This window comes from Muntiacus reevesi, chromosome 1 (assembly GCF_963930625.1).
Source record: "Muntiacus reevesi chromosome 1, mMunRee1.1, whole genome shotgun sequence".
In the NCBI taxonomy this organism is placed as follows: domain Eukaryota; kingdom Metazoa; phylum Chordata; class Mammalia; order Artiodactyla; family Cervidae; genus Muntiacus; species Muntiacus reevesi.
The window spans coordinates 66,328,945-66,348,944 of NC_089249.1; the positions used below are offsets into that span (position 1 = coordinate 66,328,945).

The 20,000-nt window shown below is 44.0% G+C and overlaps 1 protein-coding gene across 2 annotated transcripts in view; it reads right to left on the reverse strand.

Annotated features, from left to right (window-relative positions):
• UCK2 (uridine-cytidine kinase 2) overlaps window positions 1–15,151 on the reverse strand; it is a 73,906-nt gene extending 58,755 nt beyond the window's left edge. Inside the window, exon 1 of one of the 2 annotated variants that reach the window (XM_065946467.1) lies at window positions 14,801–15,151. In XM_065946467.1, the coding sequence (XP_065802539.1) occupies window positions 14,801–14,899 (99 nt within the window). In that variant the 5' untranslated portion in view covers window positions 14,900–15,151. Of the gene's footprint in view, window positions 1–14,202; window positions 14,378–14,800 lie in introns of those variants that run through there. The other variant, XM_065946447.1, reaches the window with a different exon arrangement.
• Window positions 15,152–20,000: the final 4,849 nt, after the last annotated feature.

Here is a 20,000-nt window from a genome sequence, read left to right on the forward strand (position 1 = left end):
AACAAATTAAAAGACTGTGCCACCCTCAAAATACTTGAGCCCAACAACTTGAAACTGAAATATCTACCTAAGAGCACAGAGAAGAGTAATGGTTTTTTCCTATAAATACAGAGTTCATTTAAAGCTGACTTTCTTTTCCACGGTCATGTGTAGTAACTTTTGACATGCACTAGTAGTTCTTAAACTCATGAGATCAAAGTTTTGCACACTAGTCCTATGTTCCAAAACATCAGTGCACAGTCCATCTGCCATCCTAATGCCTGCCTTTCTCCCTCCACACGGCTAAACACTCATGTGGCAGGCGGAGCAGGGGGTCAACCATATGCAGTATCAGTAAGCATGGCTCCTGCTAGTACAGGTCCTACCAACATTAGTCTAACATTCAGCTCTGCAGAGAACAACTACCATGAAGATCAACCAAGAATTATATATATATGTAAGATTAACTTTTCAGACCTCAAATTGTGATGTTAGAATGAAAAAAAATTTACCCAGATAAATCCATACATAAGTTAATGTTATACTCATGGCCAAAAAAAACCCAACTCATTATTTTCACTCAGCTTTTGAGTACCTATGATCTCCTAGGCACAGGTAGATAAACAGAGATAGAAGACACTGCTCAGCCTGCTGGTGGCTGGTGGCTCAAGATGACGGAGCAGAAGAACATGTGCTCATCTTATTCTTCGAGCACACCAAAATTGCAACTAGCCGTTGAACAACCAACCATCAACAGGAGGATGCTGGAACCCACAAAAAAAGATACCCCAAGTCCAAAGACGAAGAAGCAGCCACAACAAGACGGTAGGAGGGGTACAGTCACAATAAAATCAAATCCCATACACAGCAGGTAGGTGACCCACAAACTGGGGAACAATAATACCTAAGAAGTTCTCCCACTGTTGTGAAGGCTCTGAGCCTGGGGATCCGGCAGAGGGACTAGGAACCCCAGAGACCGTGACTTTGGAGGCCAGTGGGACTTGATTACCGGTTTTCCATAGGACGGGGGACAGCGAACACCACGCTAGAGGGAGAAGAACGCAGGATAGGAACCTCAATTCAGAGCACAGCTGACAGAGAACACCTGCTTTTGAAGAGAACAGACAAGAGTGGAGGGGCCAACAGAAGCAGGCACACATACGGAAACATGGAGGCGAGCTCTCTGAGATCTGGGAACTGGAAGCTGATGACGGGGTAGGAAAGGACAGGCACAGTCCACGGGGGGACACAGAGTGCGGCTGGAGAGACTGAGCCACAAGCCCAGGTGGGAGGCAGTCCTGGCAGCAAGCCTGGAGGCGGAGGAGAGCCGCGAAGCATTGTGGGGGACTGACCAGCATGAGTCCCACGTGCAAAATGCCAGGCTGGAGGAAGCACAAGCTGGAATCAAGAGTGACAGATCAAAAACCTCAGATACACAGATGACAGCACCCTTATGGCAGAAAGTGAAGAAGAACTAAAGAGCCTCTTGATGAAAGTGAAAGAGGAGAGTGAAAAAGCTGATTTAAAACTAAACATTCAGAGAATTAAGATCATGGCATACGGTCCCATCACTTCATGACAAATAGATGGGGAAACAGTGGAAACAGGGACGGACTTTATTTTGGGGGACTCCAAAATCACTGCAGATGGTGACTGCAGCCATGAAATTAAAAGACGCCTGCAACTTGGAAGAAAAGCTATGACAAACCTAGATAGCATATGAAAAAGCAGAGACACTTTGCCTACAAAGGTCTGTCTAGTCAAAGCTATGGTTTTCCCAGTAGTCACGTATGGATGTGAGAGTTGGACCATAAAGAAAGTTGAGCACTGAAGAATTGATGCTTTTGAACTGTGGTGTTGGAGAAGACTCTTGAGAGTCCCTTGGACTGCAAGGAGATCAAACTATAAGCTGGTATAGTCCATGGGGCCGCAAAGAGTTAACTATAAGCTGGTATAGTCCATGGGGCCGCAAAGAGTTGCACATGATTGAGCAACTTTCCTTCCATCCTTCCTTCCTTCCTTCTTAAACAGGCACCTAAGCCATCTACCATGAACAAGGATGCTGAACTGAGCAATGTGCCTATAATCCAATCCTAGTGAAGAGATGCTCAAGGAGAGGAAGCACAAATGTCACCAGCAAAGGAATGATCTCCTAGCAATAGCCAAAGCAACTGGGTTTAGGGCTGAAAACTAGCATTAGAAGCGAAAACTGAGCAATGGACTGGAAAAATCCAGTTCAGGTGGAAAATACACATGGCCCCAGGACCTACTGAACTGGAAAAATCCAGTTTCAGGTGGATGCTGGCAAGTGGCAAGAGACATCAATCAGTCTTTCAGAACGCCATCAAAAGATTACAAGTGCTCATGCAGGTTCGGAGTTGAGAATTGGAGAAGTACCTCATCTGGGTGATCAGTGGTGAGAAAACAACTATAGGACACTCAAGGCAAGTTGCAGAATTGTGAAATGCTACGGTCTGACAGGACCCTCGAACATACCTAATAAGTAACTGGCAAAGCTGGACTGGAGCCCAAGTTTCCTAAATCAGTGGCCAAGAGGGGTGATTTGAAATACTAGTGCTGACACTATAAATTGAATGACCTAATTAGGGAGTAACAAACCCTTTTACAATTCTGGAGGTTTCCAGTTTTCCCCTTTCGACAAAATTAAAGGGAGGTAAGTGTTGAGTTGGTTGATTCACAAAGACACATCAGGTTTCGACATATAATTTAAAAGATTAAAAACTAAGTGACCAGGGGAGGAATAAAGTCACAGATGCAGAGAATGGGTCTGTGGACGGGGGCGGGGGGGGATGAACCGAGAGCAGCACTGACATGTACACACCACCACATGTACAATGCACAGCTAATAGGAAGCCGCCGTATAGCATGGGCAGCTCAGTTCTGTATTCCGTGATGAGCCAAAAGGCTGGGGTGCTAGGGGGAGAGCAAGGAGGCGGCTCAAGAGGAAGGGAATATATGTATACATGTAGGGGATTTATGTGGTTTTATAGCAGAAGCTGACACAACATTGTAAAGCAACTATACTCCAGTTAAAAATAAAAATGAGTGAACCTGATACAACAAAAGTTCTTCTGATCCTTTCTACTTCTGTCAACAAGGCTTCTCAAATTTTACATCTATGCAAAGCAAAAACCTTATTCTCGCATTAAGGAGTAATCATTCCTCAATACATGAAATAATTCGGTGCTGGGGCTCCAATTGTCTCAAGCTGCTTTCCAACATAATTCTACTTTTCATGTTTCATTACTTATCCAAAATGTACACCTACTTGTTCTGATTAATTTATGTTAATAACCATACTGATACAAACAAAAAGAAATTAACACTGAAGAGACTTATGAGGATAGAAAATAAAAAATCATTCCCATCACTTCATATTTTTGTTGCAGAAGGATGACAGAATGATCAATAAAAGATTTTCAAGTATAAAAATAAATTAACATTTTGTGGAGGAAGTGGAACTGAAATATCATTTCAAGGAGAAAAAAATGAAAAATTAACATTTCTGATTCAATGAAAAGCTTAGTCATGTATTTTGTAAATGGATGACAATAGGTCAACTCATAACAGTATTTAGAGCCCACTAGATTCATTTTAAAAGAATGAAATAATTGTTATTTTAAAACATCAACATTTACAACATATCAAAAATTACATGATTTGCTATTCTACTTATGTGATGAAAAACCATGTGATGGGGATAAAGAATTCTCCAAAATTCTCTTAGCAGAAATGTATGCAAACATTCAAAGGTCATAGTCCAAAATCGCAGGTCAGCACTCTTAGCACCCAGTACGCTACACGCTCCCTATGCCACCATGCACAGAGCTCACCCTCCGCCATCGAGGAAGAGAGGACTCTGGAGACACCTGCAGAACTCTGGACTTCCTTCAGGACAGGCAGGCAAACAGAGGATGTTTGCTGAACTATGATGCAACAGCTCTTCAGCTGAGGGGAGGGAAGAGGAGGGGAAGGGAGGGGAGATATCAGACCAGACAGCATACTTACAGACTGATTAAAGTGATTAAAGAAATAGAGAAGCACAGCTCAACTTCAAGGACACATACAAATATTCTTATGCTTCCATGTGTGTACTAGACAAAAAGTCTCACCTTACTGAAGCTCTACAAGTCATACAACAGGCCAAGTGGTAGAATCTTCTGTCACCATTATTGTGAAAATGAATGCTCAACCAAAATGAATGTGGGACCACACAGGATGGGAATAAAAGGCACTGCTGGACACCCTAGGGCACTCAAGGCTACTATGTAGGCACTCAAGGTTGCTATAGCAAGTATGAGTGGTTCAGAGATACTCTTGACACTTTTCCTGCAGTTTCACACGAGGTGTCCATGTGAAAATAACTGCTTTTTATTAATAAAAGAACCCTATGCCGGACTTCCCTGGTGGTCCAGTGACTAAGAATCTGCCTTGCAATGCAAGGGATGCGGGCTTGATCTCTAGTCAGAAACTAAGATTCCACTTGCCTCTGAACAAACCCTGGTGGCTCAGATGGTGAACAGCCTGCCTGCAATGTGGGAGACTCAACTTCAACCCCTGGGTCAGAAAAGTCCCCTGGAGAAGGAAATGGCAACCCACTCCAGTATTCCTGCCTGGAAAATCCCATGGATGGAGGAGTCTGGTGGGCTACAGTCCATAGGGTCGCAAAGAGGCTGACACAACTGAGCAACTTCACTCTCTCTCTCTTTGAACAGCTCAGTCCGCGCATCCCTATGCACCCCAAAGAAGATCTTATATGCTGCAACTAAGACCCAAGGCAGTCAAATAAATAAATTAAAAAAAAAAATTTTTTTTTAAAAGAACGCTATGCTCTGAAAAGATCATTTTTAATAGCCAGGTACCAATGCAAATTTATCTTTTTTAGTGTTATCATCCTCTTCCATCATCATTCAAAACTCTCCAAGCATATATGACTCATTTTAGAACCAATGTCCCCTGTTGGGACTCTGTTCTTCCCCTGTAGGGGGCCTGAGTCCATTCCCTGGCGGGGGACCTAAGATCCCACAGGCTGCACAGATTGGATGAAAGAAAAAATAGAAACAGTGCCCTCATACCTAATGAAAGAACTGCTTATATGAGGCCTAAAAGTCCACCATTTCATAGGATTCTTTATAGTTCTCAGGCTAAATATTGTACTGATGGTACTTCTGTGACTGTAAATAATTTGTTTTCTGAGTCAACTCTCCTATTAGACTTTACTGAATGTTGATGAGTCTGTTCGGTTCAGCTCAGTTCAGTCGCTCAGTCGTGTCCGACTCTTTGTGACCCCATGAATCACAGCACGCCAGGCCTCCCTGTCCATCACCAACTCCCAGAGCTTACTCAAACTCATGCCCATCGAGTCGGTGATGCCATCCAGCCATCTCATCCTCTGTCATCCTCTTCTCCTCCTGCCCCCAATCCCTCCCAGCATCAGTCTCTTTGCAAATGAGTCAACTCTTCACATGAGGTGGCCAAAGTTTTGGAGTTTAGGCTTCAGCATCAGTCCTTCCAATGAACACCCAGGACAGATCTCCTTCAGGATGGACTGGTTGGATCTCCTTGCAGTCCAAGGGACTCTCAAGAGTCTTCTCCAACACCACAGTTCAAAAGCATCAATTCCTCAGTGCTCAGCTTCTTCACAGTCCAACTCTCACAAGCATACATGACCAATGGAAAAACCACAGCCTTAACTAGACGGACCTTTGTTGGCAAAGTAATGTCTTTGCTTTTTAATATGCTATCTAGGTTGGTCATAATTTTCCTTCCAAGGAGTAAGCAACTTTTAATTTCATGGTTGCAATCACCATGTGCAGTGATTCTGGAGCCCCCAAAATAAAACCTGACACTGTTTCCCCATCAATTTCCCATGAAGTGATGGGACCAGATGCCATGATCTTAGTTTTCTGAATGTTGAGCTTTAAGCCAACTTTTTCACTCTCCTCTTTCACTTTCATCAAGAGGCTCTTTAGTTCTTCTTCACTTTCTGCCATAAGGGTGGTATCATCTACATATCTGAGGTTATTGATATTTCTCCCGGTAATCTTGATTCCAGCTTGGGCTTCCTCCAGCCCAGCATTTCTCATGATGTACTCTGCATAGAAGTTAAATAAGTAGGGTGACAATATACAGCCTTGACATTCTCCTTTTCCTCTTTGGAACCAGTCTGTTGTTCCATGTCCAGTTCCAACTGTTGCTTCCTGACCTGCATACAGGTTTTTCAAGAGGCAGGTCAGGTGGTCTGGTATTCCCATCTCCTTCAGAATTTTTCTTAGTTTATTGTGATCCACACAGTCAAATTCTTTGGCATAGTCAATAAAGCAGAAATAGATGTTTTTCTGGAACTCTCTTGCTTTTTCAATGATCCAGTGGATGTTGGCAATTTGACCTCTGGTTCCTCTGCCTTTTATAAAATCATTTGGAAGTTCATGGTTCATGTATTGCTGAAGACTGCTTGAAGAATTTTGAGCATTACTTTACTAGCGTGTGAGATGAGTGTAATTGTGCAGCAGTTTCAGCATTCTTTGGGATTGCCTTTCTTTGGGATTGGAATGAAAACTGACCTTTTCCAGTCCTGTGGCCACTGCTGAGTTTTCCAAATTTGCTGGCATATTGAGTGCAGCACTTTCACAGCATCATCTTTCTGGATTTGAAATAGCTCAACTGGAATTCCATCCCTTCCACTAGCTTTGTTCGTACTGATGCTTTCTAAGGCCCATTTGACTTCACATTCCAGGATGTCTGGCTCTAGGTGAGTGATCACACCATTGTGATTATCTGGGTCGTGAAGATCTTTTTTGTACAGTTCTTCTGTGTATTCTTGCCACCTCTTCTTAATATCTTCTGCTTCTGTTAGGTCCATACCATTTCTGTCCTTTATCGAACCCATCTTTACATGAAATGTTCCCTTGGTATCTCTAATTTTCTTGAAGAGATCTCTAGTCTTTCCCATTCGGTTGTTTTCCTCTATTTCTTTGCACTGATCACTGAGGAAGGCTTTTTTAAATCTCTCCTTGCTATTCTTTGGAAGTCTGCATTCAGATGGGAATATCTTTCCTTTTCTCCTTTACTTTTTGCTTCTCTTCTTTTCACAGCTATTTGTAAGGCCTCCTCAGACAGCCATTTTGCTTTTTTGAATTTCTTTTCCATGGGGATGGTCTTGATCCCTGTCTCCTGTACAATGTCACAAAGCTCCATCCATAGTTCATCAGGCACTCTGTCAGATCTAGTCCCTTAAATTTATTTCTCACTTCCACTGTATAATCATCAACGATTTGATTTAGGTCATACCTGAATGGTCTAATGGTTTTTCCTACTTTCTTCAATTTAAGTCTGAATTTGGCAATAAGGAGTTCATGATCTGAGCCACAGTCAGCTCCCGGTCTTGTTTTTGTTGACTGTATAGAGCTTCTCCATCTTTGGCTGCAAAGAATATAAACAATCTGATTTTGGTGTTGACCATCGGGTGATGTCCATGTGTAGAGTATTCCCTTGTGTTGTTGGAAGAAGGTGTTTGCTATAACCAGTGCATTTCTCTTGGCAAAACTCTATTAGCCTTTGCCCTGCTTTATTCCGTACTCCAAGGCCAAATTTGCCTGTTACTCCAGGTGTTTCTTGACTTCCTACTTTTGCATTCCAGTCCCCTATAATGAAAAGGACATCTTTTTCGGGTGTTAGTTCCAAAAGGTATTGTAGGTCTTCATAGAACTGTTTAACTTCAGCTTCTTCAGTGTTACCTGTTGGGGCATAGGGCTTGGATTATCATGAACACCTGACAATTTTTATACCTCTTACTTTGTCTTTTAGAAAGTCTGTCTTTTGGGACTCCCCTGGTGGTCCAGTGGCTAAAACTCTGATCTCTCAATGGTGGGGCCCTGGGTTTGATCCCTGGTTGGGGAACTAGATCCCACATGCCACAACTAAGACACTGTGCAGCCAAATAAATAAATAAAAATAAATATTTTTTTAAAAAGTCTGTCTTTTCTTTATTATCTTCATGTAAATTTTTCAGTGCATTTGGAAATATTCCACTTTCAAAAGAAGTTTTTGATTTGCTGAAGGAAAATGAATACATGTATTAAAATCAAATTAACAAATTAAATGTTAAAAGTAATACTTTGAAAATGTTTCCATTGTTAAGCAACTTAGTTGTCAAAAACTATGTGTGCAGCTATAAATCTCATAAATAGAAACTTGTAAAAACCTGTAAATAACTCCAAATGAGGGCTTTCAGTGGGTTTTGAATCCCCTAGTTAAAAAAAAATAAACAGAGCACCTTGGTTTGCAAGAACAGCTGGTGGACAACAAAGAAGATGAAAATTTCCTTGCTATAGTTGGGGGATGGGACTCTCATGAGTGGATAAATACTACAAATGATGAGTTTCTTGTACCTGGATCATTTTGGGCAATAACTTTTTCCAAATACAGTCATTAAATCAAGATTTGAGAGACTTATTAACAGAACCAAACCTTCAGCCTTATATTATCATTAAGAGTAGTATCACCAAGATCGTGATCATCCCATTTAAGTAAGGTTTTTAAAAATCAAACATTCAGTAAGAACCAAAAGGCTTTATACTGTTAAAGAAGCCACATTTTTAAGTGTATATCTCATCTTTCTTATCATTCCATAATCCCTATTTTTGTTTTGAATTATGTTAATTATACTGATATAATTTACATATACAGGTACATGATACTTTACAACAACATAATCAAATGCTTTACTGATAAATCAGTTTAGTGATAAAAAGTTTGCTGGACAAGAAAGCATATACATACATACATACATACACACACACAAACACACACACGGATTACACCCTCAAACTAAAAAGTTGAAACACATGTTTAAAAAATCTTAGGGATCTTAAGCAAATCCAACAGCACCATCTCTACAACCTGTCTCTATCACAAGATATCTTGAGAACAAGACTCAATGACGAAACAGTATCAGTGAAAAGACACAATCAAAAAATGGGTAGAAGAAAAAGATAAAGTATTACAAAAATGTCTGAGACAAAAAAAAAAAGGTAGAAAACCTAAACAGACATTTCTCCAAAGATACAGAAAGCGCCAACAAGACACGTGAAAAGATGTTCAACATTGCTAATTATCAGAGAAATGTAAATCAAAATGGCCATCATAAAACAGTCTACAAATAACAAGCGCTGGGGAGGGCATGGGGAAAGGGGAACCCTCCTACATTATTGGTGGGAACTTAAAAAAAAAAATTTAAAATAGTATCAGGCAGAAGACCTAAGCAAATGCTATAGGTATGGTGAGCTGGAGCTAGGTGACCAGACAGTGTGCACCAGAAACACACTTCAAAGACTTTCCAACAAGAAACAAAGAAGGCAACAGCAAGCAGCACGACCTGCTGTCTGGGCTTCGTTCTAGTAGGCACGTGCTAGGCGCGCTAGTGCAATGAACAAGAGGAGAACTTGTTCAGAGCAAACAGCAAGTGTGAAGAGCCCCGGGTGTCGGGGTGGCAGGGAGGCTGAAGGACCAAGCCAGGAGTGTGGCCAGAATGCAGAGCAGAGAGAAGAGTGGCAGGAGATCAGCAGGGCCTCTCTGGCAGCAGCTTGGGGCAGTACAAAGCAATGTCACCTCCATTTCTCACGGCAGGACTGAAGCAGTCCCATGGTTCTGGAAGCACCTGATGAAGGGACGGTATGGAATAAGTGATCTGGCTGGATGGGGATGGCTGCTGAGGTTCCAAGACCCAGGTCCGGGGAGCATTCCAGGGCGCTCCAAAAGCAGATGCTGACTCATGGTCAAGCCAAGCTGACAGCTCCCACCTCTGAAGGGACTGCAATGTCCTCTCTTGGGCTGTATTATTCATACGCTGTCCAACTGACCTGCCTTAAAATACCTCTGAGGGCTAGTCTCTGCTGGCAGAGAAAGTCCAAAACAGGAACAGGTTAAGTAAAGGAAAAACCTGGATTCCTATCCAGCTTGTGTCACTGACTAGCTACATGACGTCTCCCATTGTTACCCATCAATGGGGAAGGTACCTGCCCCACTTCAAAGGGAAGAGACAATCAAATGCTTTAATGCCAAATTGGCTGGCTGGTAAAAACTGCTTAAGCAGTTTTAAACTATACTGACAGAGACTTTCTCTCATATTTTCTTATTTCCTAACTTCCTCTCAAGTCCAAGCACTTGATAGAGTATTCTGCACAATGACATTCAGCAAATATCCATTTAGTACACATTAAATAAATACTAGACTCTGAATAAGCAATACCAATGAGTTAGGGTTCAGGTGGGCTTTTTATTGTCTAGTCATTGCAACACAAATAGGACAATTAAAAATGGTTTCAACTGTGGCTTCAAAAGCCTAATTCAAATAGTCATGAATGAAAAGAATAAAAGGGTAATTATAAATTATGGTTTGCCTAACTCAGTCCAACAAATGTGAATGACAGTGCTGTATAAAACACTGTAACGGGCATTAAAGCAAAAATAAATGAGTTGCTCTTACAGAACTTTTATTATAGTGAGAGAAGCAGTCAACAAATAACGCCAGCAATTGGAGGCTTCCCTGGAAGCTCAATGGTAAAGAATCTGCCTGCTCATGCAGGAGATATGGGTTAGATTCCTGACTTTGGAAGATCTGGTGGAAAAAGAAATGGCAACCCACTCCAGTATTCTTGGGCTTTCCAAGTGGTGCTAGTGGTAAAGAAGCCACCTGACAATGCAGTAGACATAAAAGACAAGAGTTTGATCCCTGGGTCAGGAAGATCCCCTGAAAAAGGGAATGGCAACCCCCTCCAGTATTCTTGCCTGGAGAATTCCAGGGACAGAGGAGCCTACCAGGCTACAGTCCACAGGGTCTCAGAGAGTCAAGCAAGTCAAGTCAAGACTTAGCAACTAAACAACAAAGGCAAAATGTGGTGAAACTGCGGAAGCATTAGAGATAAAAAGTAATTCTGATTAAGGATGTGGATAACAAGGTTCCCTGGGGGAAGTATTAACCTAACTGAAGACTTAAAAGGGCTACAGGCCATTCCAGAGAAAAGAGCAGGAGCAAAAGTAGAACTGAAAGCAAGGGCTTCCAAAGGGAGAGGACATGTGTGTGCCTGTGGCTGATTCACGTTGGGCTTTGACAGAAAACAGCAAAACTCTGTAAAGCAATTATCCCCCAATAAATAAATAATGAATTTTTTTTAAAAGTATAGCTGAAAGCAGTTCCACAGATGTGTGGCGTATATTTGGGTGTGCAGAAGCAGGACAACGGTAGAAAGATAAACAGTCTGGGGCCACATCTTGGGGGCAGGGAACTGTGCAGTGTGCTGAAACACCTGACTAGTAGTCTGGGAGATGGAGACGCATCCAAGGTTTCCCAAAAGAAGAGTGACCCAGTCAGCACCAAGCTGAAGAAGACCTCTGAGGACAGTGCAGAGAAAGAAACTATTTTAACCGGCCGAGGAAGAAGCCCCAGGGCAGTAAACGGCAAAACTGAAGAGGACAGGGAACAGCAGCTAAAGTCAAGGGTATGTATGCAGTAAAGAAATTTAAACTGTCATCTTTCCCACCAACCACGGTTACTTGTTGCTCTCTCTAGCAGACCTGTCCTTTAAGAGGAAATAGGAGAATCAGCTTTAACAAACATCCAGATTACTTTCTCAACCCACCACAATTTTAGATGAATTTTTAGCAGTGATTTGTCATGTCAGCCTAGTAAAGCTTACTCTAGAGTTCTAATTCATCTTCATTTGTAAAACAAACTTTTGAAATATGATATATAGAGCAGCAATCACTATTTTTGCCTTCCACAACCAAAATAATTTAGGCTAAGATAAAATACTTGCAACTCAGGGCAGCCACAACACTTAGGCAAATTAGAGCTCTCCAGAGAAGCTAAACAAAGAGTTGTCTTCTCTTATCAAGCAGGGGAGAGAGCAGTGAAGATCTATACTATGGGGCCAACATGCATTTCCATTTCCTTTAGGGTCAAGTACCTCTGAAACCATTCTGTAGCCATTTCCAAGTAGCCCCTTTCCCGGTTGAAGGTGTAAATTTGTGTTCTCCAGGCGTGCCTTAGTCAAGTCTTCTTAAACCAGAACAACGGCTAGGACAGAGCAATCCCTATCTAGTTCTGGCTCCACCACTAAATACATGACCTGAACTCATTTTCTTCATCCATCAGTGATGAGATGAAGTGCTGGACTCCAGGACCTCTGAGATTTCTGCTAGCTCTAAAACTGTCATTTTCTGTTGATGCCCTTGGACCCTTTGCCTTCTCCCAAATTCCTCTAACAAGCCCACAGCAAATACCCAGGAAGCAGAGTGTCAACCTTGCTTCCAGAGCCCCCTGTACTAAAATGTTCAGGCTTGAGACTCCCAAAGGAGGTCCCATCTGTTAATGGGGACCATTCTTTAAACAAAAACAACTCCCCAAAAAACACAAAAATTCAAAGTCCTCAAAGAAAGATGGTAAGGACTGGAATATAGAATCATGACATAATTGCCTCAAACTGACTACAACACAAAATTCTCAAAGTCCAACGCTCCTTGGGGCTTTTTCAGTAACAAAAAAATTACAAAATAACTCTGAACAATGACAAACTATTTGTCAATGCCCAAAAGGTACAATATGCTCTAAAAACTGCATGAGGGACTTTCCTGGCAGTCCAATGGTTAAGACTCCACATGCTGCAGATGGAGGGAGTGCATGTCTGATCTCTACTGAGGGACCAAAAATGCCACATGCCACTCAACACAGCCGAAGATTTAAAACTGTGTGAAAGCAGACCCTTTTTCGGGAGTATCTTCTTCCTTGATTAGAAGCAGGGATGAGAGAGTTTCCTCCAGAGCTCTTTACTAGCTCCTACTGGACACATTACCAAAGTAACACTTACAGGTACCTGAGAACGGGTGATCACTGAGGAACACAAAAACCAGAAGGAGTCACTTCACCTGTTAGGATCTCAACTTCTACCTCTGTAATAACTAAATTATTTAGCTGATTACCAAGGTCATTTTGTTTCTAAAACTCGACACTCATATGTCAGTTTGTCTCCCTACCCCTAGGAGGGCTGGATCTCAGGTCAATATTAGAGTCCAGCTATACGCCACGACGGCTTCCCTGGTGGCTCAGACAGTAAAGAATCTGCCTTCAATGCAGGAGACCCGGGTTCGATCCCTGGGTTGGGAAAATCCCTGGAGAACGGAATGCTAACCCACTCCAGTATTCTTGCCTGCAGAGTTCCATGGACAGAGGAGCCTGATGGGCTCCAGTCCATGGAGTCGCAAAGAGTCGGACACGAGTGAGCGACTCACACACACACACACGCCAGGTATTGTGCTGGGAGCGCCGGGAATACAGCCATCATCAACAAAAAAGAAGGCGAGCGACACGAATGTGCTCGGGGTGGGGGTGGGGGTGGGGGGTGCTGGTTCTAATGTAACAGTTAACTTCCTAAAAGAACTGGCATCCTGGTTTGGCTTTGGCTTAATATGGAAAAAATTTCAAAATTGAAAAAAGGCATTCAACCAGGGGCAAATTCAACATAAACTTCTGGGCCCTAAAGCAGGCAGATTTCCTAACCCTGGGAGCTACGGACGAGATTAACTAATCAATAAAAGAAGTTCCACAGCGCCAGCTGCCGCGTCTGGGCCCCACGCGCCAAAGCAGTCCAGACCTGGAGGGAAACGTGTAAAACCAAAATGGAGGAGGGGCTCCGGCGGAGTCAGATCCGGAGCGAAAACCTCGTGGCTCTCCTCTCATGGCGCCAACCAGCCTTCCTACTCCGCTCTCCCCAACCCTAGGAGGCATCATCTCGCCTCGCCAGAGCCGGCGCGCAGCACCCACGCCTCGCAGGCTCCCCTTGAGCCCGTGCGCCGAATCAACTTGGAGATTGTTAAACAGTAGGGGAAACAAGTAGCCACATCTTAAAGGGGAGCAAAGAAAGAAACATCTGTGAGGACTCCACCCTTCTCCACCTGCAGAAGGAGCCGGGGGTAAAGCTAGGAACGCAGATCCCTAGCTTTGCTGAAAAAACAAAGAAAGCAGGCTGCGAGAGGGGTCAGACACCCAGAGGATGACCACTTTCCGCGGATACGCCTACGGCCCCAGACATCTTAAGAGCACGGGGCCAGTACAACTTTCTCATTGAGGCTGACCCCGTTTCCTCTTAAAACCGGAGAGGGAGAGAGAGAGAAAAGCCGCGGCTATGATCATTACATTGATGTCACCTCGCTTATTTGGCTCTCAGGATTTTCCCCGGAAACCCCTGCAATCCCCGGCCCCGGCATCCAGTCCAAGCGGGGCTCCTCTTCTTCCCCTGGACGCCGCCTCGTGCTTTCTCGCAGCCGTCCCAGTAGGGCTACGCGGCTCGCTCCGCCCTTGGCACCCGGGCTGCGCCGCCGAGCGAGCGCATCAACGCCAGGACAGGGGAAGACGGGTGTACCGGGGGTTCGTAGAGGACCCTGATTAAAGCCCTGGACCCCACGTCTGACTTGCAAAACAATAAGCATCCGTTTTCTCTGCCCCTCCCCCACAGGACCCCGGCCACGAGTCACGGCCGCCCGGGGAGCGTGCCAGCCCTGCGATCGGTAGCCGGGGTACCTCTGGAACCTCGGGTGGCCCGCGTCCTCGCCCGCCCGTCCCCCGCCGCGGCGCCCGTAGTCCGCGCAGGGAGGGCTCGGTACTGGAGCGCTGCCAGGAGCGGAGGCGCGCGGGCCACGCGGTGGCTGCAGTAACTGACACGGCCCGCGGCCGCCGGCCACATGCGCCGCCGCGGGGCCGGGACCCAGGAGGGGAAGAGAGCGCGGCCCCGGGGCCCCGCCGTACCTTGCCGCTGGCCGTGCCCCCGCTGACGCCGATCAGGAAGGGCTCGCCGCCGTTGGGCTGCTGGTGGTTCTGCAGGGTCTGCTCGCTGTCCCCGGCCATGGCTCGCGCGGCCCCTCCTCCCGCTGCCTGTGCGAACCGACGCACGCTCCCCGCCCGCGCCGGGCTCCCTCTGCTTCCCGCAGCCGCCACTGGGCGCTGCCCAGGCCGAGGCTGCCGCCGCTCCCTGCGTACAGCTCGGAGCCCGCTGCTGCCTTTCCCTGAGGAGCGCAGAGCTTTCCTCTGCCCGCTGCGGCCGTCCCGGTTTACATCCCAGGCAGAGGTCAGCGTGATGCTGCTGCTCCAATCCGGGCGGGCAGCGCACTGCTATTCGCCGAGGCGGCGGCGGCGAGGCGTCTGGCCCCCGCCTCCGCCCCAGGGCTCAGGGAAAGGTGTGAGCCCGACCCTCCTCCCTACCCACCCGCTTAACCCTATCAGCGACTACGGCCTGCCAGGACCAAGGGAGAAGAAAGGAGCCTTCTGCACGTTTTAATTGGGTATGCCCCCACCTATTTCAAAAGGGACAAAAAGCTAAAAGGGCAGATCAAATAATAGAGGGCATGCCTCAGGTTTGAGAAGCAAAATAAGAACAAGCTTGAAAGAGTAAGATGAAACAAAGAGTTAATATCGTTTATCCATTATCCAGACTAAAAACTTGTGCTCCGAAAATGAAATTTTTTCCCCCTCCCGTTTGCCAAAATAATATTTCAGCCTCTGGCTTTAAATAATTCCTCTTTTGGAAATCTCCAAACACCATCCTCTAACTTAACAGGCGACTTTCTGGAGCCCTTCTTCCGAAAGAAAGAAAATTTGAGGGGGCTCTGAAGAACGCCCTCCCTCCCAACATCAACGCCCTTTCTAAGGATAGTCTGAAATCCCAAACCCGGAGGTTCCTGCGGAGTTAAGCGTGGAAACGTTAAAACAATACATGTTGATTTATTAATACCTTTAAGTGAACTGGTTTAGGTGGGCAGTTAGGCACTTGGTTACAAAAGACAGTAGCTGCTGGTGACCAAGAGTGGAGTCACCTCTGGAACCAGATTTCTGTATTCGCTGCAGTTCCCTGGGCAAGTTACTCAAGCTCCCTTGTTCAATGTTCTCATCTGTTAAATGGGAATAGTGGCAATTACATGCTAGGATTATTGTATTAAAATGAACTTTTATTTAAAGTATTAACAGAGTGCCTGACACAAGTGCAAGGCTTTATATAAAGGTGCTGTGAGAAAAGGCCCCTAAAGGGCTCAAGCTGGAAAAGGAACCTTTGTTGAAGCACAGGAAATAGAGGGAGGACTAGACTAGTCACTTCCAACCTCTGCTCCTGTGAACCCAGGACTGGTACCAATGAGCTTTAGGCCCTACCATCTAAAGGAGAACTTAAGTCTATTGCATTCTCTTTCAAAACTTAGTAAATTATCTTAAATTCTGAATTACTTTGAAAAAATTACTAAAGAAAATGAAGAGTATTAGAAAAAACAGATATTCTTTTCACTTTTTAAATAGTTCAGGTTACCATCCCCAACCAAACTCCACAGAAGCTCAGACAAGAAACGAAGCTGGGGAGAGTAGCTTCCTGGAACCCAGAGGCAGGCATTTGGGAGAGGTTAGTGAGGAAATGGCAACCCACTCCTGTATTCTTGCCTGGAAAATCCCATGGACAGAGGAGCCTGGTGGGCTACACTCCACGGGGTAGCAAAGAGTCGGACACAACTGAGCGACTTCACTTTCTTTCTTTTCTTTCAGGGAGAAGCCTTATCAGATTGCTGAGGGGTGGCTGGGTTTCAGGCTGATTCATAAGGCGGCTTCTTCTCCTACAAGTTTTTCCCCCAGTGAAAAGATAACGATCTTTTAGGGTTATGGCAGAGCTTTTCAGAGCCAATAAAACGCCAACTGGAATTTGGAACTTGGTGGACTCATAGCTAAGGGGATATTAGGTAATTGATAGGAAGAAGAATAATAAAATAATGCCACATCCTCCACGAACTTTTCCCAAATTCCCATCTTCTTTATCATTCCAATAACTTTTTTCTACAACATTTTAATCATAAAAATTTTCAGACTTAATGTTGAAAGATTTTACAGTAAACACTGCTATAGCCACACCTAGATTCTGCTGTTAACATTGTATTATACTTGCTTTATCACATCTATACATTGTACCTTTTGTTAAAGGTACAATGTTGTACCCCTTTCTTAAAGTGACTTACTACAAACTGGTTTACACATTTCTTGCTTTGTCTGTTTGTTTTCTATCCCTAGCACCTAAAACAGTTTCTGACACATAGCCTTAGGGAGTAAAGAGACACCATATCTCATTTCTACATTCTTAAGGCCCACAGAACAGAATAACTGGAGGTAGGAGGCACTCACACAATACATGTTTGTTGAATATTGGATGAATGAATGAACAAATATGAAAGAGGTAAGAAAATGTGCTGTGCTGTGCTTTGTCGCTCAGTTGTGTCCAACTCTTTGTGACCCCATGGCCTGTGGCCTGCCAGGCTCCTCTGTCCATGGGGATTCTCCAGACAAGAATACTGGAGTGGATTGCCATGCCCTCCTCCAGGGGATCTTCCCAACCCAGGGATGGAACCGAGGTCTCCCACGTTGCAGGCAGGGCTACCAGCTGAGCTACCAGGGAAGCCCAAATATCAACAAGTAAATATCACTTCCACCATTTTGGAAGAAAATGTGGTTTTCCCTAGATTGCATTGATGTGGTTACTATTATTTCTGAATGTTTTCTTTTCCTGTCATTCCAAGTAACTGTCTACCTCTAATCCTAGTATGTGTATCTGTTAACTAGTTGAACTAACTCATTAACTGAGCTAACTCATTACACTTATCTGCACCCTGTTTAATAATAATAATATTTGACATGAATTAATATACATAAAAGTGCTCTGAAAAAAACAAAAGCTATCTATAAGGCCTAATCCAGCTGCTCTCTGCACTCCCTGTTTTCACTTTGCTGTTTTCTTTTTTCCTATTTTCCCTAGGGCAGGCTCACCTACACAGAAGGAAGTACCCCTGTTCATTTAAATTATTGAAAATATTCTCAGCACTGGTGACCTCAGCAAGGACGTCTGCATCCTTGCTTTCTATAAAGCAAGGCAGGCTGTCTGTGCTATTCCCAGTGCTGTATCATCCCCTCTTGGGAGCCTGGTCACCAAACCCCACAGCTTAGGATGTTCAAACCACGTTTGAGCCTCCTGCAGCAATTACACTGCAGATTCTGAATTAAGTGATTTCCAGATGCCCTCCTTCCCCTCCCACTAAGGAGAAAAAAAAAAAAAAAGTCAAATGTTTTCAATAAAATCCAGAGCTAGAACAGATGCACAGGAATACATTTTCTTGGTATCTGTGAGAATTTTCTCATACGTACAGAGATTTCAGTCTGATCAAGTTCTGGCCTAGTTAACATTTGGGAATAAAGTCAGCATGAATGTGCAACTACAGCTGTAGCCAAAGAAGAAAAGAACTTGCTCCTGACAGTCCTCTGCCTCCCTTCTACCCTTAAAGTAGCTACAGTTCTGAGCTAGACAAGCAGCCTTACATTTTGCCTCCAATTGACAAATGCTACCAACACGTGCTTCACACACCGTAGCTAATTCTCTAACTGCTTATCACATTTCCCAACCAGAAAAACACGTTCTCACACTTCAGTATGTCTTCTGCAGCATGTTAGTTCCCTGTTATGCATTTCCATTTACCTCCTGTCTTTTACTAACCAGCAGTTACCTTGACAGGTCATACGTTCTGTTCTGAGAAGGTGACCGGATGACATGAAAGCTCCTTCAACATCTGGCTCTGTGACCTTTGGTTCCGTTCAGTCGCTCAGTCGTGTCTGACTCTTTGCGACCCCATGGACTGCAGCACGCTAGGCTTCCCTGTCCATCACCAACTCCGAGAGCTTGCTCAAACTCATGGCCATCAAGTCAGTGATGCCATCCAACCATCTCATGGTCTGTGATCTTAATCAGTCACATTCTCAGATGCTGTTAGGCAGCAGGACATAGCAGGCAAATCCATGGTCCCCTCCCCAGAAGTAGTAAACCTGAAACTTCGTGGGCCAGGAAATTTGTCTTTCATAAACTACACATGACTCAAGTGCTTACCAAGTTTGAGCACTACTGACTTGGTGGAAAGAGGACAGTGTGAGCTCTAGTTAGAAAAGCACAGTTTACATCCTTGCTTTGTTACTTACTCACATTATAACCTTTAGCAAGTTACTGTCTATAAACCTCAGTTTCTTTAACTGTTAAATGGTACCTGGCTCATAGGATGGTTGTAAAAAATAATGAAGATATTATCAGTATACATATAATGGTTGTTACATAGGTATCATTTCTCTTTCCCTCCTATTTCTGTCACAAGTCTCTAACTATTGCACCATTAGAGATTAGGAGTTCCAAAGGTAAGGACTTCTAATCCCTATGGACACTTTAAACTAAAATGAAAAAGATAATGTCCAACATAGGTAACTCTACACGTAGCACTTGCCTGCATTTAGAGAAGTCGGGGCTAAATGGAGAGTGGCGGCTAATGGGTCCAGTTTTAGAGCAAAGGAAATGTTCTGAAATTGTCTGGTGGTTCTGCAACTTTTGCATAAGAACCTTTAAATCACATAAGTTAGTGGATTATATGGTATGTAAGTTATATCTTAGTAGAGCAGTTTCAAAAAATAGGTCTCAACCTGCAGTCTAGGAGGGGAAAGAGGTTTTTCAGAATTGGTAGCAGAAATGACAAAGGCACAGGGAAAAAAAAGACAGAGCTAAAAAGACAATGTTAGGGGATTTTGTAACCTTTAAAACAGTGCCCAAATGCAAGTCATTAATTTTTTTATATTCAGTATACTGATTTTTGCACATATGCCCTTCCCCTTCCTCAGAAAGATAATAGTCATACAAGGGCCCTTAAACTTTAGTTGGCCCAACTTCAGAAATCCCACATGCCCCCAGAACTCTTCCCAGACTTTGAAAAAGTTAACATACAGATTTTAGTCCTATAGCAATTTATTTTCTTTCCCTACCTTATAACATGATTTGTTAGTGTGATTCTATGAAAATAAAGTCAGGAGTTCAGTTGTCTTGCCCAGCAAGCTTCCAGCATCCCTGTTTTGTTCACACTCCGTGTTCTAAGCCATGTACCTTTATTCTGTGCCCAGT